Source organism: Pelobates fuscus, chromosome 6, assembly GCF_036172605.1.
Source record: "Pelobates fuscus isolate aPelFus1 chromosome 6, aPelFus1.pri, whole genome shotgun sequence".
NCBI classification, from domain to species: domain Eukaryota; kingdom Metazoa; phylum Chordata; class Amphibia; order Anura; family Pelobatidae; genus Pelobates; species Pelobates fuscus.
The window spans coordinates 165396058-165423662 of NC_086322.1; the positions used below are offsets into that span (position 1 = coordinate 165396058).

The 27605-nt window shown below is 39.8% G+C and overlaps 1 protein-coding gene across 1 annotated transcript in view; it reads right to left on the reverse strand.

The window, feature by feature from the left end:
* Positions 1–27605, reverse strand: part of TBC1D9 (TBC1 domain family member 9) — a 79548-nt gene that overhangs the window by 45268 nt on the left and 6675 nt on the right. Inside the window, exons 2-7 of the mRNA XM_063458457.1 lie at positions 13062–13172; positions 12234–12352; positions 6884–7112; positions 1625–1886; positions 1254–1461; positions 28–231 (exon numbers count right to left, since the gene is read on the reverse strand). Coding sequence (XP_063314527.1) covers positions 28–231; positions 1254–1461; positions 1625–1886; positions 6884–7112; positions 12234–12352; positions 13062–13172 — 1133 coding nt within the window. The remainder of the gene's footprint in view (positions 1–27; positions 232–1253; positions 1462–1624; positions 1887–6883; positions 7113–12233; positions 12353–13061; positions 13173–27605) is intronic.

Sequence of the window (27605 nt, forward strand, 5' to 3'; positions counted from 1 at the left end):
CCTTGAGGGAATTGGTCCCAATTTTACCTCATCTAGGCTGGTCTCACTTCCAGAAATGTCTCTATCACAGTATATTTTGAGAGTTGTTTGCTGCAGGAAGTCGGAGATCCTCTGCACAAGAAAGTCTCGATCCCTTAAATTGGCAAATAGAAATGTCATTCTGTTTTTGGTACTGATGGAAAGCGGGCTTGGTAATACACTGGAGCTATCTGCCTTTTCCACAATAGTTACCTAACAAAAAAACAAAACATTTGTGTAATACTGCATGAAAGACAGAGAGCACGACAGAGAGAGATTCAAAAGCAAAAGACGGTCATATACACCATATAGAAACCAGATGATGACACTACAAAAGTAAGACTGGCGATTTTGTTGCCGGAGGTGGAGTTGCACATACAACTAATGGTACCACAACCACTTCAAAATCAATGAAAATATCATAAAGCTTGTATTAACCCTTTAAGACCAACTGGTGGCTATATTTTGGTTTTCTTTTTATGCTGGGTCAACACTTCTATGCCTATATTCAGGAGAGAGATTTATGCAGTAGCTGAAAGAAGAGTTTATCCCAAACTGCTATAGAACAAACATTTGCAAAGTAGGTCATCCTTAAGGCTAGTAATGTTATCCTTAAGGCTGTTTAATCATTACAGTAGTTTGATTTCTAGGTGGTCAACTGTATCATCTAGGATAGACAAGGTTGCATGCGTTGTTGAGCTCATAAGAGGGGTTGAACCTCTTAACGTATCACACATTTGATTTTGATATAGCCAATGCTTTGGCAAATTTGTTTTCAACCCCAGGATAGCTTGTTTTAAAGCTAATTATATGCGGTTGACATTAAAAGAAAATAGTAACCGTAAAGCTAGTATTTCTGTAAGTCTTATAGTGTGTAAATTGGCAATAGAAAGTGTCGCACCAAGAACCACTGCTAAAACAATCCAGTTTCTTGTACTCTTTAAAATGTTAGGGATTATGTTCGTACAAAGGCTGTACTTGCAACTGAAGTTTACAGTTTATATATAGTATAGACTCTAGAGCAATAATTAATGGATGACTGACTAATTTATCATGCTCATCTTCTCTCAAAACATAGACACAATTACTTTGTAGCAAGAAAAGGGATCAAGAGCAATTTTAAAGATTTATTCGCTCACAAAGTACACTGAAAAATATTTAGTTAATTTTATAGCTTCTCTAAAATACACCAAAAAAATAAAATAAAATAGATACAACCATAAAAAAAATTGCACCTCTCGCAGTGGAATGATAAGGCTGCACAGGTTCTCTTCTTTGCTAGTAAAGCAGATGTAATTTGTGGAAACAAACATTTGTCCAAAGATATGTTGTTTACTATACGGGGCCCAAAGTGTGCAGTCCGTATGGCCATCTAACTTCTCATCTCTGGGAAGACGGAACATTGTGCGATATCGTTCACTTTTGGCTCTTGCATCCAAATCCCTGCAGAATAAAAACCAAACAAATAAAAGTAACTTGTTCTCTATGAAAAAACTTAACATGCATTACTGTAAAGTTATAAGAAGTCTTAAGAGTGTTCCCCACACCATTTACAGTGCTTAACTTCAATAAAGTGAATGAAAACAGAGGTTGTTTGAAAACTCACCGTTTTAGAGCTGGCACTCTTTTTGGAGACTTTTTCTTAAGTTTTGGAAGAGACGTATCCTGCTCAAAACCTTCATAATCTAGGAGCTGCCTTATGGCTATGGTGGCAAGTTGTTCCATTAGTTTTAATGTTTCGCCAATGTTGAGGAACAATGAGAAGAAATATTGATTGGCTCTTGTGCTGACTTTAATCACATCAGGAAAAAGAAGTGTGGCTGTTTTTTCAAGCTGAGCAACATCCATCCACCGAATCACCAATTTGACTAAAACAAAATTGGAGCAGAAGGGGTTTTAAGAAACGGATTTAATGTAACACACACATGGCTCGGAGAGGACGGGAGGTAAGGCCTATCTCCCCTCCAGACAGCTCCGACTTGCCACATACACTAACCACAGTAACCCCCCCTACTAGACGACCACACCTGCTCCCCACCACTGGGGCAACAGACCACCCAAGAGGGAAAAGGAATAGGACCGCACCCAACCGCAGGTACCTATACCCCCTCAACCTCCGCCCCCACCAGGCCTGGCAACCTAGGTATAAGACCAGGAACCCCCCCCCCGCAAAAAAAAAACCCTTACCTCATCTAAAAGGCGAACCCCTGACCCCCTACACCCAAGGGCTCAGTCTCCCTAGCACACGATAGGCCACCAGCTGACTAGCATACAACCAATCCTTCCACACCAGACCCACCCAACCCCCCCCCCCCCAATACCCCCGTATACATAACGAGGCACTCGGCCACTAAGCACTACAGACATCCTCAGAGCAGACCCACCCAAAAACACGACCGGACAATATGAGCACCAAATTGACATGCATCTCCATTAATTGCAAGGGCCTTAAGAACCCAGCAAAAATACACCGACTAATGAGATGGGCAAACCGCTCAAACGCAGATATAATTCTGTTGCAAGAAACCCATTTTACACAGGCCAAACCTTTCCCTCTAATTAGCCGACACTACAGGGAATGTCACATGGCAAACTCCCCTACAACTAAACAAAACGGAGTAGCTATTTTGATGCGAAAAACATGCCCACTTAGCACTAGACAAGTTATAAAAGACCCACAAGGCAGGTTTATCACGCTCACAGGACAGGCAGGACACAACCAATATGCCATCACTTCACTATACGCCCCAAACACCCCGGATAAAATGTTCTGGGATACGTTCCAAGCCCACCTAGCCTTAACCCCAGGCCACCTTAAAATCATAGGCGGAGACTGCAGCGCCATGATGTCGCCATCAATAGACAGGCACAGAACAAGAAAACTCCCAAGCCCCAAAACCAAAATAGACAAACTTTTGCAAGATTTTGTGCTGCAACAGAGACTGGTAGACATCTGGCGACTACTCCACCCGACTACTAGGGATTACACATTTTACTCCCACCCACACAACTCATACTCCCGCATTGACCTCTTTCTGACTTCACCCTCCCTCACACACATGATCCAAACGGCCAACATAGGCAACATCACATGGTCAGACCACGCAAACATCACAATAACAATCAAGGTCCCCGATGTAGCCAGACCATGGTCCTGGAAACTTAACCCCACACTACTACACAACCCGCTGACGACAGAAGCAATACGAACTGAGTTAAACTACTTTACGCTAAACACACCCTCGGCACCCTCACCAGGCATACTGTAGGCAGCCCATAAGGCAGTCATGAGAGGCAAAATAATAAGCCTAGCATCACACCAAAAAAAAACTTAACTAGCCGAATTAGCGAAATCTCTCACAAACCTTAGGACCCTAGAAACAAGCCATCAATGAAACCCCACACAAAAGACATTCTCACGGAAATGCCGGAATGCCGAAACAAAATTAAAGACTTCATGACTAGAGACGCGGCCAAAGCCATGCAATGGACAAAACTGACCTATTACGAAAAATCTAATAAAGCCGACACCTTACTAGCCCAAAAGTTACAACGCAGGACTGACCATAAACAAATAGACGTGATACAAGCGCCAGACGGCACCAAACACTCCATACCAAAAAATAAATAAAAATCGTCAAGGTCTTCCAAAAATACTTTCCCACGCTATATGACCATAGCCCCAACACACGACAACATTCCGAATAGACCAGGCAATCAGTAGACACATACCTACGGAAGATACCCCTACCGGCCCTAAAGACGGAAGCCATCTCCAAAATAAGCGAACCAATCACCATTGAAGAAATCGCAAAAGCCATCAAAAACCACTAAACCCAATAAGAGCCCGGGACCAGATGGCTTCACTGGACTAGATTACAAAACGTTCCCAGCCACACTCCTCCCACACCTCTGCAACCTGTTTAACTCAATACTACAGGGAAACCCCATACCCCCCAACATCCTAAGAGTGAATGTGTGCCTTCTCCCCAAGCCAAACAAAACCCACCTAGACCCGAGCCACTATAGACGAATTTCACTGTTGAACGTAGACGTAAAGTTTCTCACGAAGCTACTTGCAGACAGAATAAACCCCTATGTACATACATGTACTTATACAACCAGACCAAGTTGGCTTCATACCCTCCAGACAGGCATTTGACAACACCAGATGGACCTTTGACCTTCTATGGGCGACCTCACACCGACGGATCCCCAACCTTTTCCTATCCCTAGATGCCGAAAAGGCATTTGACCAACTGCTATGGCCTTTTCTCTTCACTACCCTACACAAATTCCAGTTCCCCGACCAATCCTAAACGCGCTCAAAACCCTATACTCAGCACCAGAGGCAAATCTTTTAATCCCGAACACCCAACCTCCCTCATTCCGCATCTTTAATGGGACAAGACAGGGCTGCCCCCCTCAAAGGAAGAATATAAAGTAGCGGGGTATGTGGATGACCTACTCCTCACCATTACAGATCCAACTAACTCGCTCCCGCCACTGTTGCATTCCATAAACGAATACTCACAGGTTTCAGGCTACCGCCTCAACCTGGATAAAACAGAAGCGCTGCCAGTACAAATCCCTCAAGAGGACCTTGAAGCACTAAAAACTAACTACCCATTTCACTTCAACCCCACACACATACATTTTCTGGGTGTCAACTTACCAGCAGACGTCTCCCAGACATACCGACTCAACTATTCCCCCCTACTACAAAGAGCGAAGGCCGACCTTAAAATTTGGAAATCTTACTCTATCTCCTGGCTAGGAAGGGTGGCATGCATATACCTATACCAAACGCTACCAGTTCAAATAGCAACCAAAGACTTTAAACTACAACCACAAATTGACCGCTTCATATGGGCCAACAGGAGCACTAGGATAAGGAGGGACATCCTATATCTCCCGACAAGATCAGGGGGCCTCGGCCTACCCAACTTCCTTCACTACTTCCACGCAGCACAACGAGCGCAGTTGTGCAGATGGGCAGACCTCGAACACTACTTGTTTGGCCAGGATTTCCCCTCCCTTTATATCTGGGTACCAAAGTGAGCAAGACCACAATTCCCACAAACCACACCGGCACTCGATACTTCTATAACTCTCTGGAACAAACTCTCCATAAAACATGCACTCACGTCAGACCCCTCACCCATGACACCAATCTTGAGAAACGAACACTTCACACCAGGCATAACCCCAAAAGACTTCACACACTATGAAGACAATGACCTAATCAGGACATATACATTTTTCCAGAACCAAAAAAATCATTGCGTTCACGGACTTGCCACAAACCAGACCGCTCACCACACACACGACTTCTTCCGCTATCTGCAAATCAAAAACCTACTGGAAACAAGCCGGACTTACACCCTTCACCGCCTTCGAAAAATCATGTATCCATGCCCCAATACAAAAAAGCCAGATCTCTACAACAGATACACAACTGCTCAGGGCAACAAAAACCCAACCGTTAGGGTATGTCTCAGCATGGGAACGGGACTTAGGACCCCCCCACCGACCCCACAAACTGGACTGCAATCTGGGAAGCCACAGCAACGGTAACGATATGCGTGACCCACAAAGAGCAGGCATACAAAACTCTTATGCGCTGGTACCTCACTCCGTTAAAACTCAAGCAAATGGGACTTTCCACATCAGATAGATGCTGGAAAGGGTGCGGTCAAAAGGGGACATACTACCACCCACACATAACACTAATTTGGACAGACATAGTGGCCTTGGCCTCAAGAGTCCTACACGACTCCATCCCAAGGGATCCATGGCTACGGCTACTATCCAAACCGCTAGAAGGCACACCACGGGCTCACAACAAACTACTAGCCAAACTAGCCTTGGCCACTAGAAGAGCCATAGCCACCCACTGGAGCTCGCCCACAGTCCCGTCAATCACCGACAAAGAAAAAAAAATGAACAAAGCTAGGTCGATGGATAGTTTATCTGCACTCATTCACGACACCACAACACATTGTAACAAGATATGGGACCTGTGGCTCATGGAACCCACCACTGCCACTTAAGAAACTATGACCCCAAGAGAGTCAAGGCCGAGCATTATTATTTAAAAAAAACAAAACAAAACAAAAAAAACACAACTTCAATTTCTGCTTCTTTTGCTGTTCTAATGCTACCTACAGTTGCGTTCAAACTTGTTTAGCTTTGTTTAAATGTATAAAAACTTGACATAACATAACTGCATAGAAAGAAACTACAGTTGTGCCTCCAGACAACAACCCTTTCTCTACAAACTTTTCTGTATAACGATGTACCGTTGAAATGTTTTAACTTTGGTTTTTGCATAAGCCCATGCATTATCTTTGCACGACATTTATGTGATTGTCAATTCTGCCACTTGAAAAATAAAGAATTTAAAAAAAAAAAACTGATTTAGATGTCATTTGTCAATTTACACATATGGGAACATTGGCCATCACATAACACACACAAATAATTGTATTCACATCTTTTATTTTGCCCATATTTCCTTGTTGTGGAACCAATACAATATGATTGCACTAGACAAAATGATAACGCGCATCTTTACTGGGTTATTCCCAACAAAAACCATGGATTACACCCCAACGACACTACTGTAGGTGGAGTAACCCCTCTGGCAGCAGAAGAATTAACCTTGTATGTGCAGCATTTCATAGCTAAACTCTGCACATTCAGACTTCAGACACCACAACCACTTCATAAATAAAGAATGTAGGTTGAAAATGATGGGACATGATCCCAAGCCTCTCAGTTGCTTCAGTCACCATCCCTTTCAAACAACAGCCATCATGTTCATCAGTGCAGATTATGTTGGTGCTCTTTATAAGCAACATACCTTCTTTTCCAAGCAGATAAGAGTGAAAACTGAGATGGTTTATGCTTAGATACAGCCATCCATGCCGCGGTACTTTGCCCTTCCAATAGTTACAGGAGTAATAATTTACCAGCTTCTCTGCTTCTGGCATCCCAAACAGCTTGCGGAATTTTATAGTGGTCTCTTTAAACTTGTCAGTGTCATCATCTTCTCGAACACAATTTATTTTATTATACTCTGCAATTATACCCTGGGGGGAAAGATAAACCAAAATAGAGAAAAGTTAATTTCCATACTATATGTTCTCTTGGGAGCCTTTGCCTGTAGTGCCACTAAAAAGCTACAAGTGTTTGCCCAATCTACTTCTCCTGACAAAATAATTTAAATTACAAAGATCGGGGCCCCTGCCAAGAGCCTTGGACATTGACAGGGCTATTTGCTGAACTCTGTGTTTTTGATTTATTTATTTATTTTAGATCTATTTTGTGAAAATTCAAAGCAAAAACAGCCACAAATTCTGTAACTTTGCTATGGCCAAAACAGGATATTTTTTGCCTCAGTTTTGCCATTCGGATTTATTTTTCAAAAATTATTTGCAAATTACCCTTCCCTCCGATAGTCTCCCCCTTTTTCACAGTGAGTGCTGGCTGTGCATCATGTGTGTGGAGAGTACTGACTGTGCTTAGCCAAAGTGTGGTGTAGGCTCACTGTATGTCACGTTATGTGTGCTGGCTGTATTTGGTTGTGATACACTGAACCATATACACACACACACACACACACACACAGCACAAATAAAATGTAAAAAAAAATCTACACATTCTCTAACACAGATAGCCAGCAACTGATGTTCAGTAATGGATATGCAGTTTCACAGCATGCTGGCTGCCAGTAAATGACATCTAAATGCTAAATCTCAACAGCCCAGAGTCCTCAACATTGTGAGGAGTGGTTGGCTGCTGCCACCTCCCATCGGCCCCAGTTATGGTGCCCTAGGTAGACCTTTCCAGGTTTCTGCCTGCCAGACAGTCCTCCCCCTGCCAAGTAGTCCTCCCCCCACGGCAGGACTAAAAGGGGATAAATAACTTCATGCCCGGAGCTGCATAACCAGGGCAATCTAAATTATTTATTGTCTCTCTATATCTACAGTTGTAATCAAAATTATGCAACCCCCATCAGGGCCGGTGCAAGATGATTTGTTGCCGCCCTATTCGCTCCACAGTGGTCCTGTAGTTTTAACCCCACAAGATAAAAATTGCCTTACCTTGAAGGGTTAAACAAGACTCTAGTAGCTGTCACAGTGACAGCCACCCACACAATCAGAATCAGTGACCAATGCATACAAATTTACTGATTCACGCAGAGTGACACTGACCCAGACACACACGCACTGACCCAGACAGACACCCACACACATACGCACTGACCCAGACAGACACACACACTGACCCAAGCGCGCGCACACACACACACACACACACACACACACACTGACTCAAGCACACACAAATATACTGACTGAAACAGGATGAGACACACACGCAACATGAAGTACCCCACTTGCCTTCATTTCAAGTTTGCGCTCTGTGGGTCCCAGTCCAGGCCTGGCTGCCTTCACGCTATCCTAGCTCTGCCCCCGCGATCGTGTGATGTGCCTGTGCGCTGCCGGGATATGAGGTATGTAGGGGGAGCGGCTCTGAGTGCTCTTTGTGTGCTGAGGTTGATGGCACCATGTGCTAGTTTGCTCCCTAGCACCCTGTGCCATGACCTATGGCACGCAATACAGAATGTGTCCCAAATCAACAGTAAAGCTGCTGCCGGCGTCCCGCTATAAGAAGTGCCCGAGGCGGCCGCCTAATCGGCCTATAGGACGTGCCTGCCCTGACCTCCAGTCAAAATTTACACTTTCAGCTATTTGCAATGAACAAATCAAACAAAAGCTATTGAAATAGCTAAATACAACAAATGCTTATAGTGGTTTCCCCAAATTCAATTGAAAATGCAACCTATGAGGACTTTATAAGTCTCAAAATTATTCAACCCCCTGGATAGAATCTCTCACAACAGCACATATATGCCACACAGGTATGGTCTTAAGCATACCTGATGCAATTAATCAAGGACTCCATTAGTTGCACCAGGTGTACTTGAGCTGGAACACTTCACATACCTGAACTGGCTAGAGGTCTCTTGAGAGCCACATTTCTAACATGCAGTCTACAAAATGGTCTACAAAGTTAAACCAATAGATAATTTCGCCTGCTTTCTTTCCATCCCCATCTTCTGGGGAGGAATAGTTGTCTCACACCCTGGATCAGGTTCATGTCTATCTACCTCAACAGAACTTGCAGTTGGAGAAGATCCTCAAGACTTCATTTTCTCTGAAGGGGAATGATAAAGGCCTGCAAGCATCTCTTAAAATGATCTCTAGGTAGCTGGTCTCAGCCATTACCAAGGCTTATGAAGCTAAACAAGTCCCGGTTCCTCAGGGTATCAAAGTCCACTCCACCAAAGCTCTGTACCCTTCTTGGGCAATTGTTGCACAAGTATCTGACCAGATCTGCAGAACAGCCACATGGTCATCTCAGAATACCTTTATTTGGCACTATAAACTGGATAGGAGTTCTTTAAGAGAGGCTCAAATTGGTTCTGCCGTCCTGTCCGCTTCCTGAACCTCTAATTTTTCACTCAAAATATTTAGCAGCCATTCTGGTGTTCTGTGTTTTTCACCCATTTATTTTATTGTATGCCAAATCTCAACCAGACTCATTAAACACATCGAGTAGAAGGCAACTATGCAAAATTACAAGTCAACCCACAGTAATTTGCTTTATTTGCCCTCTGGCAGCACAAGCAGCACTCCGGCAAAGAAAACAAAAAATTGACATATTACACAATAATCATATAATATGCATTACCTTAAACTTCTAGGCTTTAAATTATCTGCTTATAACACATCCGTCTGTTAAGTTAAATTGCTGCAAATGACAGATTTTAAATTGTATATGCTTGTATTAGAATTAGCCAATTCAGTTTGGATATCATCAAGACAGGCTCAAACTAGACTGCATTGAAATCTAGATAGTGATGAATCTTGAATTTTTAACCCAGATAAAAAAATAAAAAAATTAAAAAAATCAGTTCTCATCCTGGAACATTTAGACTTTAGTGAAAAACACCAAAAAGCTTGATACGCGCTTATCTTTATTCCACTATCCATAGAAATCCGTAGCTCTAGATTACATAAAAAGTTTGTACTGGTCTCAACAAAACGCAATGACATGTAGGAATTGTGCAGCATAGTATCCGTTTAACAAGTATAGTCTTTGCAATTTGTTTAGGAGTTTAATTATAGAGATGGCCAGTTCCCTACAGGGTAAAAAAAACAAATACTGAATTAACTTCTCACCTGCAGTTTCTCAAAAATGAAAGACCAAACAAAAACAGAACACAAACAGCAACAGAACTAGCAAGTTTGTGCTATGGATAAACCAAAATAGCATGCTACATATTTTAAAACTAGCAACACAGTCTAGTTTGCAATATATTGTGCTCCTCTGCACAAAAAGCATTAGGAATAACATATTGGTATTTCAGGTTTTGTAAACATAAATAATATAGTTATTATACGAAGACAATTAAAAGAATTAACCTAGGGCCAAAATTGAGATATCACAAGGTAGAGGGCACAAAAAAGGGGGGTAACCCCTAAATGGTGAATATCAGAGAATAAACAAAAAAAGAAAAAAATGCCATTCTACTTGTGTATGATTTAACGAAAAGATTATAGGCTTAAAAAGTAACTTTTAATACCTCTGATGAGCTTCACTGGTGAAACGTGCACGTCAGGGGCTCTGGACACACACTGACACATTATTGGTGTCGGCACCTAACTCTCTGCTTATCAATTGCTAAATTACCGACATCAAGTTCTTTCATGTCCAGCATCTCAGGAGTGCATATTGGAGACTCTTAACACTAATTTTATGTGCTCTGTACATACTTTATTTCTCTTTCTTTTTCCTTTATTATGTTCATGGGGGGAGATTGATAAGACCAGGCATTTTATTAAGGGGTGCCCTCGAAGGCACAAGACTCAGGAATCTTTATTCTATACGCCTTCCTCTGTCACTGTCTGTATATTTTCTACTACCTAGGCAACCTGTTCAAAACTGTTTGCAAACCCTCTATACTTTGACCTACTATTTAGATGCAGCTAGCACTTAGGCAACTTGTGTGACTTTTAACTGGTTAACTGCTGCCTGTCAGCAGTCCTTCACAGGTGAGCTACTACTTTGTGCTCCACTGTGGTAAAGCATAAGATAACTCAGTGCAGGCAGCCGTTGTTACACTAGAATATACTGCTAGGTATTGCAGAAAAAACGGAGCCAGGTCAGCAACCCCTTATTTTACACTTAACTGCTTGACAGCAACCTTTATTTATTATCAATACGCTGCTATGATCTAGGCAGCTTTTGTGATATTTAACTGGCTAATCGCTGTCTGTCAGAAATCTGTCTTAGCTGAACCATTATCTTGGATCTTTCTGAGGTTAAGCACCATAGAACATTATCAATTATTGTATGTGGAGCTAACCCATGTCCTTAGTTGTACTATCATGTAGGGATTTACTTATCCATAAATCTTTTAACTATTGACAGCACTGGTTTAGCAGTCGTCCTATCTCCCCCCTCTTGTTACAGCTATTAGTGATATATAATATTATATCACTTCTATTACTTGGGAATACCCTGATGTTATATTGTAGCAAAACAGTATTGCTTCAGCATTAGTGTTATGTATACACTTTTACAGCTTGTATAAGTAGTCAGAGTTTTACTCGCTGTATAGTCTCCACCCACTCCTGTTGTTCATATGATTTTTCTTTAATATATTTTTATTTTAGATTTATTTATTAAAAGTTACTTTTTAAGCCTATAATCTTCTCAGTAAATCATACACAGGTAGAATGGCATTTTTTTCGTTTCTTTTTTTGTTTATTCTCTATGATAAATAATATAGTCCTTTCATTTACTGCAAAATATTGATTATATATAAAATGCTTGTTTTGTCCTTGGTTTAGGTGCTAGCCACGAATCCAGGTTTTCAAATAAGTGTGGCTTTGTTTTTCAGTTTTTTTTAATAACTTTAAAACCAAACACTGTGTACTGAAGCAGTTATAATGGAAATGCATAGATCATATCTGGCTTTGTTTACAAAGTTCCTAGTGTAAGATTTGTTTTGGCTATTTTCAGGTCACTAACAAGAATTATGAAAAGTGGAACAGTTCACAGAAACATTATGACAGTAGAAGTAGGATTTTCTCCTCTAACACATCCAGGGTTGGACATCTGTAGTAGGGAAAAATTACCTGTATTTTTCCTTTAACAAATGTAGTAATGTCATTTTCATTCTCAAATATGGAGAGCGTCTGCAGAACATTCACTTCCAACCATTCCCAGTGCTCCGTCACCTCCCTTCGTGTGCTTCCTAGACCAACCACAGAGAAACATATTAAACAATATTGCAGCCTGGTTTTGATCACAAATCACATGGCTTAAAATGTAATTCATAAACCATCAGTTAACGTACAATTGGTTTTATACTTTAGAATCACAGGAAGGAGGATGTGAAAAACACACACACACACACATACACACTGCACAATGTCCCGTCACCCTTAGGGGGAGCCAATGATCACCAAGTTTACTATTCATAGTGAAACAATATGAATGGTTTGCAATGCATTGGAAAGTAACAGCAATGAACACAAATAGTTGAAGCAATTAAAAACACCATAAAAACACAATGAATATCAACAAGTGCAACAGAGTCACTTGTAAAAACTGCAAGCAAGCTGGAGAGATGCTATTAATAGAAAGAACACGGCTATCCTTAGAACTGTTCAGCTGTGCCCTGAATGTTATCCAACACAGGTTCCAAAACTAGCACACACTCAAAAACCTCCCATTGGAATTAAAATAACAGACCTAAATCCTGAAAACATGTAGCATAACTCAATATGCAGGTTACGGTATAAAGAGGCACCTATACTTTTCATTATCCCATTTATTAGCAGCAGTGATTAGCAAAAATACATGCAGCTATAAAAGTCTATCCATCCTGTGTAGTATGATGGGTTATACAAATAATGGTTTGTGGCATTTAATTCACAACACTTCTTTTCCTCAATGCTTACCACAAGCAATGGCCCAGCATGTCAAGGAATCTTGGGATTGATAAAGAATGCGGTATGGGGCAACCCTGGCACTGGAATCCAGGACAACATCTAGTGTTCCGACAAGTAGACCTGCAGAAAAAGAAAAAGAAAAAAAATGCTATATTTTTGTAGCACACACACTGATGAATCACTAGGCAATATAGGCCTCCATTTAATGCGATTTCCAAATGATACAAATACTGTTGGACTTTTTCCAACCCCTTTTTTTTGTGTTTATTGCTTTTTTACAATGTTATATTCCATTAAAACATTTCTTGAAACGCGAGTACAAACAATTGTTCTCACATAAGTACTGTAGTGCATACATTATTGTATTAACATTTAAAGGATGACTATAGGGTCAGGAACACAAACATGTATTCCTGACCCTATAATGTTAACACCAACATCTAGCCCCCCTGGTCCCCTCATGCCTCCATAAATATAGTAAAAATCTTACTGTATTCAAACCTGAAGCTGTAACTCTGCATGCTGTTAGACTCAGAAAAACAAGCAAAAAAAAATAAATAGGAGAGGAACAGCGCTACAGTACTGATCACAGGGGAGAATAGAGCTGCACACCTGAGGGGAAGGGTAACCCTCAAACCCTTCAAAGAACAAGATACAACAAATACAGGGTGCGCCAAGTAGGACAATGAGAGATAATAAACAAAAATAATATAAAGAGTCTCTTAAAGTACAGCGAAGACCTGGAGTGTATATTCTTCAGTTCTTGCTTTGAATCCTCAGTGGTAAATATGAAATACAAAAGCAAAAATAGAGACCAATAGTGCAAAACCGTTTTAGGAAAGCTGGATCACGAACAACATAGAAGTAGAGAAGTGCCAACTCACAATTTAAAGAGCTATGCCCAGCTCTAGGTAAAACAGCATACAGTGGTATTTAATACTTCCCACATGTAGGATATAACTGGACACTTGGAGGTGTATCCTCAAGACTTCTTACGGCATTCCAGATAAGCGTCAGCATATAAAATACAAAAAAGGGGGAAAAACCCAATGGTGCAATAACGTAGGTTAACTACAACTACATACAACACTGAGGTCCTAAGAATGCCAACTTACAATTGGGAGAGCTATAACCAGCTCTGAGTAAAACAGCATACAGTGGTATTTAAACTCCCCACATGTAGGATATCCTTCTAGCGACGCTTGCAGTGCCGGTCTTATGAAAATAAAATCACAAGAGAGGGCCCATAGTGTTTACCGTATAAAAAATAGCAGTAAAAGGTAAAATGAAACGTACTTACAGTGTTCAGAGCAGCCACACTGCTCTATGAACCAGGGATTTCTTTTGTAGTACTGGATCTTTAAAATGATTACAAAAATCAGCCAGGATAAAACAGCAATAAATAAAAGTGTGCAAAATACAAATCCAATAAGAGTATTTTGCACACTTACTTTTATTTGTTGCTGTTTTATCCTGGCTGATTTTTTATCATTTTAAAGATCCAGTACTACAAAAGAAATCCCTGGTTCATAGAGCAGTGTGGCTGCTCTGAACACTGTAAGTACGTTTCATTTTACCTTTTACTGCTATTTTTTAGACGGTAAACACTATGGGCCCTCTCTTGTGATTTTATTTTCATAAGACCGGCACTGCAAGCATCGCTAGAAGGATATCCTACATGTGGGGAGTTTAAATACCACTGTATGCTGTTTTACTCAGAGCTGGTTTTAGCTCTCCCAATTGTAATTTGGCACTCTCAGGACCTTAGTGTTGTCTGTAGTTGCAGTTAACCTACGTTATTGCACCATTGGGTTTTTCCCCCTTTTTTGTATTTTATATGCTGACGCTTATCTGGAATGCCGTAAGAAGTCTTGAGGATACACCTCCAAGTGTCCAGTTATATCCTACATGTGGGAAGTATTAAATACCACTGTATGCAGTTTTACCTAGAGCTGGGCATAGCTCTTTAAATTGTGAGTTGGCACTTCTCTACTTCTATGTTGTTCGTGATCCAGCTTTCCTAAAACGGTTTTGCACTATTGGTCTCTATTTTTGCTTTTGTGTTTCATATTTACCACTGAGGATTCAAAGCAAGAACTGAAGAATATACACTCCAGGTCTTCACTGTACTTTAAGAGACTCTTTATATTATTTTTATTTATTATCTCTCATTGTCCTACTTAGCGCACCCTGTATTTGTTGTATCTTGTTCAGAAAAACAAGCAGTTTGCCGACATGCGGTAGCCTGATCCAATCACAGTGCTTCCCCATAGGATTGGCTGAGACTGACAAGGAGGCAGATCAGGGGCAGAGCCAGCATGATTCAAACACAGCCCTGGCCAATCAGCATCTCCTCATAGAGATGAATTGAATCAATGAATCTCTATGAGGAAAGTTCAGTGTCTGCATGCAGAGGGAGGAGATACTGAATCACAGGATGCTGTGCACAGTGCTGCCCTGTGTTCTGCTGACAGCAGATCTGAGTGGATGGAGGCATATCATGCCTCCATCAACTCCGAAGTCCCTCTGGTTCACTCTGAGTGACTGCAACTGGAGGTGTTCCTAGATTTCAAACATGAGAAATGTTTACATGAGAAAGGCTGCAGGGAGCTGTAGTTCTCACCTGAACAACCTCAATTAGCTGAAGTTATTCAGGTGACTATAGTGTCCCTTTAAGTCCAGGTACTTTCCCTACAGGGCCTTGGAGTGAGGTGAGAGACATGGTGTCTCCAGGTGTAGAGCGGATGGGTTTACCATGGTTGATGCACTATTTACATTGAGCATTATCAAGAGGTTTGTTATGTCTGCCATTTAGCCATATATAACAGTAAGAGTTAGAACTTTTATAACCACCGTGTGTCACAACAGTAACGTGTGCAGGTATGGTGTTTTATAGCGAGGGTTATCCGCTCTTTCAGTTAGGTGAATAATGTTAATACTTTAATGGCAACTATCATATATAAATATTTAGTCCCCCCCATACTCCCCAACAGTATTGAATCATTTATACAGTTTATTAAAAATAGAAGCCACAGTACCTGGTTCAGTATCATGCACAGGATTCAACAAGGTTTTAGACTAGGGATGGTAGTTACCCAACATCACAGTACTAGAATTAGTCTTACCCTGTGTTGAGCACATGCCTCAAAAGATTTTTTTTCCTCACATAAAGCATTTTTATATTCCCTTGATTAGTGATGAATTAATAAAACTATGGTTTTCAATAAACAAGACAGAAAAGATCTAAAATGAACTTTCCAGACTGAAGCTCAACAAGTTTTATTTCACTAAAGATCGAACATAATAAATTAAAATATAGTTGCAATTCTTTCATGTGCGTTGAATCTTGTAACAGTTAACAGTATAACATTTTAGGACAGCTTGAAGGCAACTGACTGAGCAGCCTTCTTGATTTTGAATTGTTTTGGCTGGCAGACCATTTGACCTAGGAGCATAGCATATAGAAAGATACTGTAAATATATTATGGTAGAATATAGTTTAGCAAAATAATTTAATATAAAAAAAAGGTAATGGATTTGCGGCAGTCATCTTGACAGCGACTTTTATTGTACAACTGTAGCAGAGGACTTAGCCACATTTGAAGAGTTTTGCGCAATTCGATGTAGCGGCCGAGCCATGTGATCAGTTACCTTCTCCTAAACACATCTGAATTTAGGTCACAATGTAAAACTGCAGAGTTAACAATTCTGGAGGGGATGTTGTGTGAATTTGGTCACTGCCAGATCATACGCAGTGATAAAAACCTAGGTTTTATGGGCGATTGAAAAGAGTGACAGAATAATATTCTAAAAACCATACAGTGCCTTGCAAAAGTATTCACCCCCCTTTGACTTGTGACTTATTTTGTTACATTACAGCCTTAAGTTTAATGTTTTATTAATCTGAATTTTATGTGATGGATCAGAACACAATAGTCTAAGTTGGCGAAGTGAAATGAGAAAAATATATATACATAAAACAATTTTTTAGAAATATAAAACAGAAAATTGGCATGTGGGTATGTATTCACCCCTTTGTTATTAAGACCATAAAAAGCGCTTGTGCAACCAATTACCTTCAGAAGTCACATAATTAGTGAAATGATGTCCACCTGTGTGCAATCTAAGTGTCACATGATCTGTCATTACATATACACACACCTTTTTTTAAAGGCCCCAGAGGCTGCAACACCTAAGCAAGAGGCACCACTAACAAAACACTGCCATGAAGACCAAGGAACTCTCCAAACAAGTAAGAGAATGTTTTTGAGAAGTACAACTCCAGGTTAGGTTATAAAAAAATATCCAAATATTTGATGATTCCCAGGAGCACCATCTAATCTATCATAACCAAGTGGAAAGAACATGGCACAACAGCAAACCTGCCAAGAGACGGCTGCCCACCAAAACTCACGGATCGGGCAAGGAGGGCATTAATCAGAGAGGCAGCACAGAGACCTAAGGTAACCCCGGAGGAGCTGCAGAGTTCCACAGCAGAGACTGTACATAGGACGACAATAAGCCATATGCTCCATAGAGTTGGGCTTTATGGCAGAGTGGCCAGAAAAAAAAGCCATTACATCTAGCAAAAAACAAAATGGCATGTTTTGAGTTTGCAAAAAGGAATGTGGGAGAATCCCAAAATGTATGGAGGAAGGTGTGCTGGTCTGAGGAGACTAAAATTTTACTTTTCAGCCAAAGAAAATGCTATGTCTGGCGCAAACCCAACACATCCCATCACCCAAAGAACACCATCCCCACAGTGAAACATGGTGGTGGCAGCATCATGCTGTGTGGATGTTTTTCAGCAGCCGGGACTGGGAAATTGGTCAGAGTTGAGGGATGGATGGTGCTAAATACAGTGATATTCTTGACCAAAACCTGTACCACTCTGTGCGTGATTTGAGGCTAGGACGGAGGTTCACCTTCCAGCAGGACAATGACCCCAAACACACTGCTAAAGCAACACTTGAGTGGTTTAAGGGGAAACATGTAAATGTGTTGGAATGGCCTAGTCAAAGCCCAGACCTCAGTCCAATAGAAAATCTGTGGTCTTTAAGGAGCTGGAGCAGTTTTGCAAGGAGGAATGGGCAAAAATCCCAGTGGTAAGATGTGGAAAGCTCAGAGACTTATCCAAAGCGACTTGGAACTGTGATTGCCGCAAAAGGTGGCTCTACAAAAGTATTGACAGGGTGGTGAATAGTTATGCACATTGACTTTTTCTGTTATTTTGTCCTATTTGTTGCTTGCTTCACAATAAAAAAAAAAATCTTTAAAAATGTGGACATGTTCTGTAAATTAAATGATGCAAATCCTCAGACAATCCATGTTAATTGCAGGTTATAAGGCAACAAAACATGAAAAATTCCAAAGAGGGGCGGGGGGGGGGGGGGGGGGGAATACTTTTGCAAGGCACTGTATAAAACTGCCAGTAGCAAAGGAGGTGGTCAAGCATAGGAGTGTAACAATAAAAACGAAATATTATTTCAAATATAAAATTTATATATATATATATATATTTTATATTTGAAGTAATATTTAGTTTTTATTGTTACACTCCTATAAAAAATTATACAAAATTCGTATCTTGTAATACCTTTTTTATTGGAATGACAATCTTTCGGGGGAGAATCTCGCTTTAAGTCTCAAGTCAAATGCTTCAGACCTGAGAAAGGGAGACTCTCCTGAAAGCCCATCACCCAAAAAATGTCAGTCCAATAAAAAATAAAAAAAAAATGTAAAAGTATTACAAGACACAAATTGTATCTGTTTTTTTTTTGTTTTTTTTTACATCTACCTCACTGGACTAATACGGCTCCAATATATATATAACTTTTTTTTTTTTTAAAAACCCCACAAACCAAGATATTTCAAAATGTGTAATTTAATTGAACATGGCCACCACACCATATGGCATGGGGTGAATTTTGGAGAGACAGCTGAACATAGTACAGGAGATTACGTCAGCACTTTTTCTTTTTAATTCTTTATTTAGAATTTTTTCATACAATTAAAAAAAAAAATAAAAAAAAAAAAAAGCAGAGGAAGAGTAAGCAGTAAAGAAGAAGAGCATGGCATTGCAAGTCACAACATGTACACGAACGGCAGTTATACAGTGCAATCAAAAGCGACAGGTGTCTCAGCATTAGTTTTAAACAGTTTTTTGACAAGTGTTTAAAACTTCCATATCATCTTTAATACTTTTGTCACCAAGTATATTTCTCCCTCTCTCTCTCAAGTTGTAATACAATGTAATAAGTTAAAGCAAATGGGATATAAATGCAAGTTTACACAGTTGTAGGGCAACCTTGAAGGTAATAGGCTTATGGCAACCATATTGATTTTATGACCAGTTTGATGTTAACTGTGAGAGAACCAGTCTCCACATTTATGGTTTGCATTGAGAAAATAAATAAATAGGATTCAGACAAGACGTTTTATTTTGCCAATCAATTAAGGCCACTGACCAATCATCAAATCTTAATCTGATTTTATCCAAATTTTCACAACTGAATAAAAGAAAGACAAAAAAAAACCACACGCTCTCTCTCTCGTTAATTCCACACCAAAATAGGACAAACGTTGCATTGGAGAAGCAGTAACCACCTCCATATACTATTTGCAGTTACAGACAGTGACTTACTTCTAAAAAATTTTGTAAAATTATAAAATATGAATTTATTTTCATAATTCTAGCAGAGAATTGATGGCATGCATGTCAGTCACCCTGCTTGCTATTAATTTGAAAGGTTGATCATATATGACAGATGAATATCATGGCTTTACGGGGTTACGTATTTCAATAATTTTGAGTACGTTCATTCAGTAAAAAAAAATAAAAAATAAAAATATTAAAACATTTAGTAAATAGCCGCTGCTCTGTAAGTGAATGTGTAGGCATAGTTCCACAATCGAATTGTCTCCTGACATAAAAGCGCTCTCCACCTAACGCTTGGCCCACACTATATACAGTATGGATTACTATTTATAAGCATCACAGATGTAATGCACAATGTGGAAGGTCGCTTGTGTCCGCAGCAAATTCAAAGGTTCAATTGAGTCTGCAGACACATCTTCTGCTTTCATCCACCTATAACGGAGAGGATTAACGTTTATTGACTTTTACAGAACCTGCACAGGCAGTGGCGTACACACGATCCATGGGGCCCCGGTGCAAAAACTGATCCGTGGGCCCCCCGGCGCTTACACTGCGCAAGCCGGGCCGCAACACATGGAGGCGGGCACTTGGTCGCAGGGCTGCGACCTCATTATGTACACCAGTGCATGCAGATACACATACACTTAAAGGACCACTATAGGCACCCAGACCACTTCAGCTCAATGATATTGTCTGGGTGCCAGGTCCCTCTAGTTTTAACCCTGCAGCTGAAAACATAGCAGTTCCATACACAGGGAAGATAAGGGTTGAGTTAAAGTAGAACACAATTGGTAATATGTAGTAAAAAAAATAAAAAAAGGGAACTAGGAGTTTGCAAATGAATGCCAACTTTAGGGACTGAATTAGGATTAATCAAAATGGGCTAGGGGAAGACCACCAAGGATAAGATAAATTGTTATTTTTTCATTTTTATTTTATAACACACACACACACCAAACCTGACCATCAAGATACATAGTTACATAGCTGAAAAGAGACTTGTGTCCATCAAGTTCAGCCTTCCTCACATATGTTTTTGCTGTTGATCCAAAAGAAGGCAAAAACTCCTAGTCTGAAGCTCTTCCAATTTTGCAACAAACTAGGAAAAAAATCCTTCTTGACTCCAAAATAGCAGTCAGATGTCTCTTTAGATCAAGCAGCTATTACCCCACTAATTAGAAATTATAAGTATTTATCCAATTGCAGTTTAAACATCTGTATAGACTCTGACAAAACCACCTCTTCAGGCAGAGAATTCCATATCCTTATTGCGCTTACTGTAAAAAAACAAACAAAAAAAACTTTTCTTTGCCTTAGATGAAATCTCCTTTCTTCCACCCTAAATGTGTGACCTCGTGTCCTATGTATAGCCCTGTTTATAAATATATTTCCAGATAATGGTTTGTACTGGCCCCGAATATATTGTATAATGTTATCATAACCCCTCTCAGGCGCTGTTTTCCCAAACTAAACAGATGTAAATGTTTTAACCTTTCTTCGGAACTAAAATGCTCCATTCCTTTTATCAATTGTGTAGCTCGTCTCTGCACTTTCTTGTGCCATGATATCCTTCTTTAGAACAGATGCCCAAAATTGCGGAGCATATTCAAGGTGTGGTCTTACCAGCGATTTATAAAGAGGCAAAATTATATTTTCATCCCGAGAATTTATGCATGATAAAACCTTACTGGCCTTCACAACTGCAGATTGACATTGCATATTGCTGTTTAATTTGTTGTCTAGAACAATTCCCAAATCCTTCTCGTGTGTGGTTATCCCTAATTCACTACCATTTAGGGTGTAAATTGCTTGTGCATTCTTAACCCCGAAGTGCATAACTTTGCAGTTCTCTACGTTAAATTTAATCTGCCATTTTAGTGACCAGTCCCCCAATCTATCCAAATCCCTCTGCAGCAAAGCAATATCCTGCTCACATTTTATTACTTTACAAAGTTGTGTGTCATCTGCAAACACTGATACATGGCTTTCAATGACTATTTCAAGATCATTTATAAATAAGTTAAATAAAAGCGGTCCCAAAACTGAACCCTGAGGGACACCACTTTTGTCCAGCCTGAAAATTTACCATTAATGACAACTCGTTGTACTCTATCCTCAAGCCAATGTTCTACCCAAGAACATTCATCTAGACCAATTTCTTTTAGTTTGAAGACTAACCTATTGTGAGGAACCGTATCAAATGCCTTGGCAAAATCCAAGTAGATCACATCCACTGCAACACTCTGATCTATACTTCTACTTACTTCTTCATAGAATGCAATTAGGTTAGTTTGACATGACCCATGTTTCATAAAACCATGCTGATTATTGCTAATAAAGTTCTTCCCAATGAATTCTTGAATATTATCCCTTAATAGCCCTTCAAATATTTTCCCAGTCACAGAAGTTAAGCTCACAGGTCTATAATTTCCAGGCAAGGATTTTGAACCCTTTTCAAATATAGGAACAACATCTGCCTTCCTCCAATCCTCCGGTACAATACCTGAAACAAAAGAATCTTGAAAAATTAAATACAGAGGTTCACTTATTTCCCCACTTAGCTCCTTAAGTACTCGTGGGTGAATACCATCAGGCCCCGGAGCTTTATTTACATTAATTTTCTTTAATAGCTGTAGCACCTTGTCTCAAGTTATCCAATCACAAGTAATCTGCAAGATTTTTGCAGCAATCATTTGCATATCTCTTGCCGTCAGATCCTCATTCGTTTATACGGTTATATTGTTATTTAACATTTCTGCTTTGTCCTGGTCTTCATTAGCTAACAAACCCATCTCTGTTTCCAGTGTACCTACACTTTCATTTTTGGTTTTTTTAGAATTGATGTACTTGAAAAAAGTTTTGGGGTTGGTTTTGCTTTCTTTGGCTATCAATTTCTAATTTTCTAGTTTAGCAACTTTAATTGCCTTTTTACAAGCATTATTGGCTTTGTTATATTGTATATAGGATGCCTCTGATTTGTCCAATTTAAATGCCCTTTTCTTATTTCTAATCTCTTGTTTTACTGCTCTACTATCCTCAGTGTTTTTATCACTACGGAGTTTATGCTAGTCGATATGTTGTAGAGCTGCCCTAATATTATTGAAATTGGCTTTTTAAAAACTATTCGTTTTAGTATATCCCACATGCTTTTGCTTTGAGTTTATTTAAAAAAATTACCATATTGTGATCACTATTTCCCAAATGCTCCCCTTAAAAGATCAACATTGTTTGTTATAACGAGATCCAGACAAGCATCCTTTCTAGTTGGTGCTTGTACCAGTTGTGACATAGAGGTGTCATTTAACACATTTAAAAACATGATTCCCATTGCTGAAGTACTAGTCCCTCTATCCAAATTCATGGCCAAGTAATTAAAATCTCCAATAATTAACGTGTTACCCCGAATTGCAGCTTTCCCAATTTGCTCTAACAGTTCTTCCTCATTAATATTTACATTAGGTGGTTTATAACATATCCCAACCACTAATTGATTTCCCTTTGCTTGCCCCAAGCAGATATCTACCCATAAAACTTCCACATTTTCCTCGTCACGCTCCACATGCCTAAGATTTGACTTTAACTCATGGTTGACATACAAACATACCCCACCACCCTTCTTGTTTTTTCTATCCTTCCTAAATAGTGTGTACCCATTTAAGTTAACTGCCCAGTCATGTGTCATCCCACCATGTTTCTGTTATGCCTATTATATCATTGTTTAGTGTATGCTATTGCCTCTAGTTCCCCCATTTTGTTATATAGGCTCCTTGCATTAGTAAGCATACATTTATTATCATGAGTCATTTTTGCTTTTTGTGAATCATCAATATTCACAACATGAATTATCAATATTACATCACAGAAGGTGTGCCACAACACGTGAGGACATGTCATCAGCACACAAATAAAAATCACATGTGAGCAGTTACATTACTAGACGCAATGAAGAGGCTGGAACATATACATAAAGTAGAGATGTAAAATTCCCAGAAATTTTGAAACCATGAAGGATTAAAAAAAATAAAAACCGGGGGAAAGAAGAAACCATCAAAGCAAAAAACATCTCCTGCCCTCCTCCAGGAATTCGACTTGGGGAGCGATCAGATCTTCTGCACCTTTTGCACATAAAATGGTAAATAACTGGCAGTATGCAGATACAGAATAGCTTGATGCAATAATGTGACCATTGCCAACTATGCTCTGGTAATCGAGATGTTTAGAACTGCAGATATTTGCAGGCACTCCCCCTGCTGGCATTGCTTTGGACGGCTATGAAGTCCATGTGATTGTGAGGTCCTCGCAATGACCTCGCGATCATATGGCCCAGGGGGACCGGGTAAGTACATTGGATGGCTTGGGTGTTCTATGCCACCCGCCGACATTTAGAGCTGGGTCCCCAAAGACGGCATAGAACGCCCGCTGTCCTTAAGGGGTTTAAAGTTTAACAGTATTGATAAACTGGAAAAGAAATAAATTAAAATAACACAGGGTCCAGGTCTTATTAACTTTTGGATACATACATACAGGCTACATTTTAAATAAGCAAGAAATGTTTATACACATGTTCTGCAAAGCATTCAGGGAAAGTTGTAAAAATACATTTTATAACCATTTTTGCCCAACATTTGCAATTTAACTGAAGACAAAAAAAAAAAAAACCCTGACTCATTCAGTGCAGATATGCGTGGCATTTTTTTTTTTTTGCAACACATTTTCCTATGTTTAGAGGTTATGATAATTTACATTACAGGAACACTATATAGTTTTAATCTACCTATATAACCCCTCCCTGTGAGGATTTGAGTGACGAGATTTACGGACCTGTCAGCCCTGTGTGTTCCTGTCTCTGTCCTCCTGTACCACCTCCTTGGCTTAGATCATAAAGATGATGATCTTGACCAATCCAATATTTCCCCATATGGAAAAGATTGACCTCATTCTTAACATGGAAGCGCCTCTAGTTGCGGTCTGGGTGCTTTTATTGGACTTTTAAACAGGGGGAAGCCTTTACTGTACTCACCACGACGTTCAAAAATAAATAAAATAAGAGTCTCACACACAACTCAGCTTTTGTTTATTACAATTGCAGGACTGTCCGGATCTACGTGCCAGTCATTTCACAGAATTTTTTCAGAGTTAGGCAATAAATTAAACTTCTGTAGAAAAAACTAAAATAATTATATATATATATATATATATATATATATTTATTATCTCCACACACTAGGCAATCATGATCATCATCATATATATAGTATCTCCACACACTAGGCAATCATGATCATCTGCTCATTGAGAACTCTATATATATAAAAAAAAAAAAAAAAAAAAAAAAAAGGGAAGTATTGTTTATCACACATCAGAACAGCTACATCATAAGTCATGAGAAAACTATGGTGAAATGCATACACTAGGGTACTTGGAACTTCACGCAATGGATTTTCCCCTAAAAAATAAATACATAAAAAAACAAAACCAGAGTTTGAAAACAGGTGAATACCAGGGCACGGCTGGCCCCATAACCACTAGAGTGATAATACTCTTGTACATGCCTAGATCTCACCAATATATTAGTGGGCACTACACTGCAGAGCAGCACCTATTATTTTAAATGAACACTATATAGTGTTAGTAATACAGATCTGCATTCCGAATGCTAGTGTCCCTGTTTGTTTTCAGCCCTCACCACCCCAGTGTGCATTCGAATAAAATAGGTTTTACTTTTCTTTTTCCAACTCAGAGTCTCTATTGAAATCTCATTGGGATGAAGTGGTCTGGGTGGCTATAGTGTCCTTTTAAGAATGGCTGCTGAAGTTACAGCTGCTGTAGACTTAAAACGTCAAAATCTCAGTCAGCCCTGGGACATGTATGTCCCAGTTCTGAATTTAGAGTTACGTTCTCCCCTTAAAGGGACACTCCAGATGCCTCATGTACTTCAGCTGAAATGCATTATGTGTGGAGTGTGTCCTATTTCAGCTTACAAAAAGTGCAGATTTCAAACAGAAATCGGTACATTTACAAATTAAGTTTTTTTAGCTTAGTGGAGCCAAATTAAAATTGCTCAGAGCACCTGCCTTAGAAAGACTTCTCATTGAGCTGCATTGGGAAGTCTAATAAGACAGCCACAGACAATCTGAGCAGTGTTAGAAGGGGAGGACTTGCAAAGGCAATGACGGCTGCAGCGAATTGGCTCTATGGAGGATCATGTGGGATACTCTATGGACTTCAATGTTGTATTCTGTAGAGCAGCAATGTCAGCTCCTGGTGCTGAAGTGCCAGGAGCAAAAGAGGACTGGCTGGAAGAAGATTGTGGAGCAACAATGTCTCTGTCAGAGTTCATTGCAGTGTCTTCAGATGTTGAAAGTGGCGCTTTAAAGAGCTAGTCTAGGCAACACAACAACACATACACACACATACAGGGGGTGGGGGGGGGGGGGGAGGGTAGGCTGCACTCACCTGAACATGCACCAGTTTCATATACAGTATATATATCTGGGCGTCAAGCCAACTCCTTGATTTTGCACACCTCCCTGTCACAGGTGCCTCATCCCAGGGCCCTATTTAGCATTGTACTGCAGAGAGCCCCAGATGGATTTTTTTCCCCCAAGTAAGTGGGTTAATCTCATAAGAGCAGACATTAGACTGTGAGAGTAGGACCTGCCAAAGATGGGGTACATTGACGTTGTGGCAGGCTTATGCAATGTATGATCATAAAATGAAACTAAACCCCCATAATTTTTGCCTAGATTAGGTTTTTTTGTTTTTTAAAAAAAACTAATAAAATCTGTCAACATTGAAGTTGCCGTTTAGTGAATAGGTGAATGTGCTCGCACGCTCATTAAGCAAGGCCCTCCACTTCTGTTCCTGTACGTCCAGTTGTCTGGTTACAATTACATGTCTGTTAGTCCACCCATTGTACAGCGCTATATGATCTGATGATGCTATATAAATAATAAATATATATAAAAAAAATAAAAAAAAGTGTAACACTCCAAGCCACTGCGTCTTCATGTATCTACAACTTAAACTGTCACCAACTGTACAATTACTAACATTAATGCTTATGAATCATTGTTGTCTTGCTTACAATGATCTGACAACTCACAGTATTTCAGGTTTCAACAAATGACAATGCCAGGAAGTATGACATCAGTCAAAACACAGCAACACTTGTGTGACTGCAGTAACTCAGTGTAAATAACAGGGATTTTATTTGGTCATGTGGCAGAAGAATGTCCAAACATATGAGTGTATCCTAGAATTATGTTACATCAATGCACATGCTTTACATTTATACAGGCAGAGTATGTACATCTAAGACTAGTCATCAGTCGCTTTTCAGGCCAACTGTCGATAATCAGTCCAGATATTCTGTACATTTAAACTTTTTGAAAAGTAACAAAATTTCTACACAAATCTGGTATTAACTGAACATACCTACAGCAATCACATTCCGATCACTCTCAGTGAGCCAGCCCAGTACATTACAGTAGATTATTCATAGTCTGACTGGTGTTCAGCTGAGCTCGGCATTCGGTGACTCGCATAAATGAGTGATGTAAGGTCACAATGTGACTTTTCATTGGCTGGTGGCTAGAGATTCCGGATACAGGAGACAGTGTGTGGTGACTGGAAGAGGTGATTAAGGTACTGGAATATTACAAGTGCGATACAGTTCATCAGGAAGATTTTGAATATCGGTTATAATAATCAGTCTACCCTATTAAAAACCCAGAGTTATTCCTTCACAAGAACATCCCATATTTTCTTTTCTTTCATACACTAAAACCACCAGGGTTGGGATGGAGAGAAAAGCTTGAAGTAACACTATAGGGTCAAGTACACAAACATGTATTTGAGAACCCTTTAAATATAGTAAAATCCTACCTTTATTT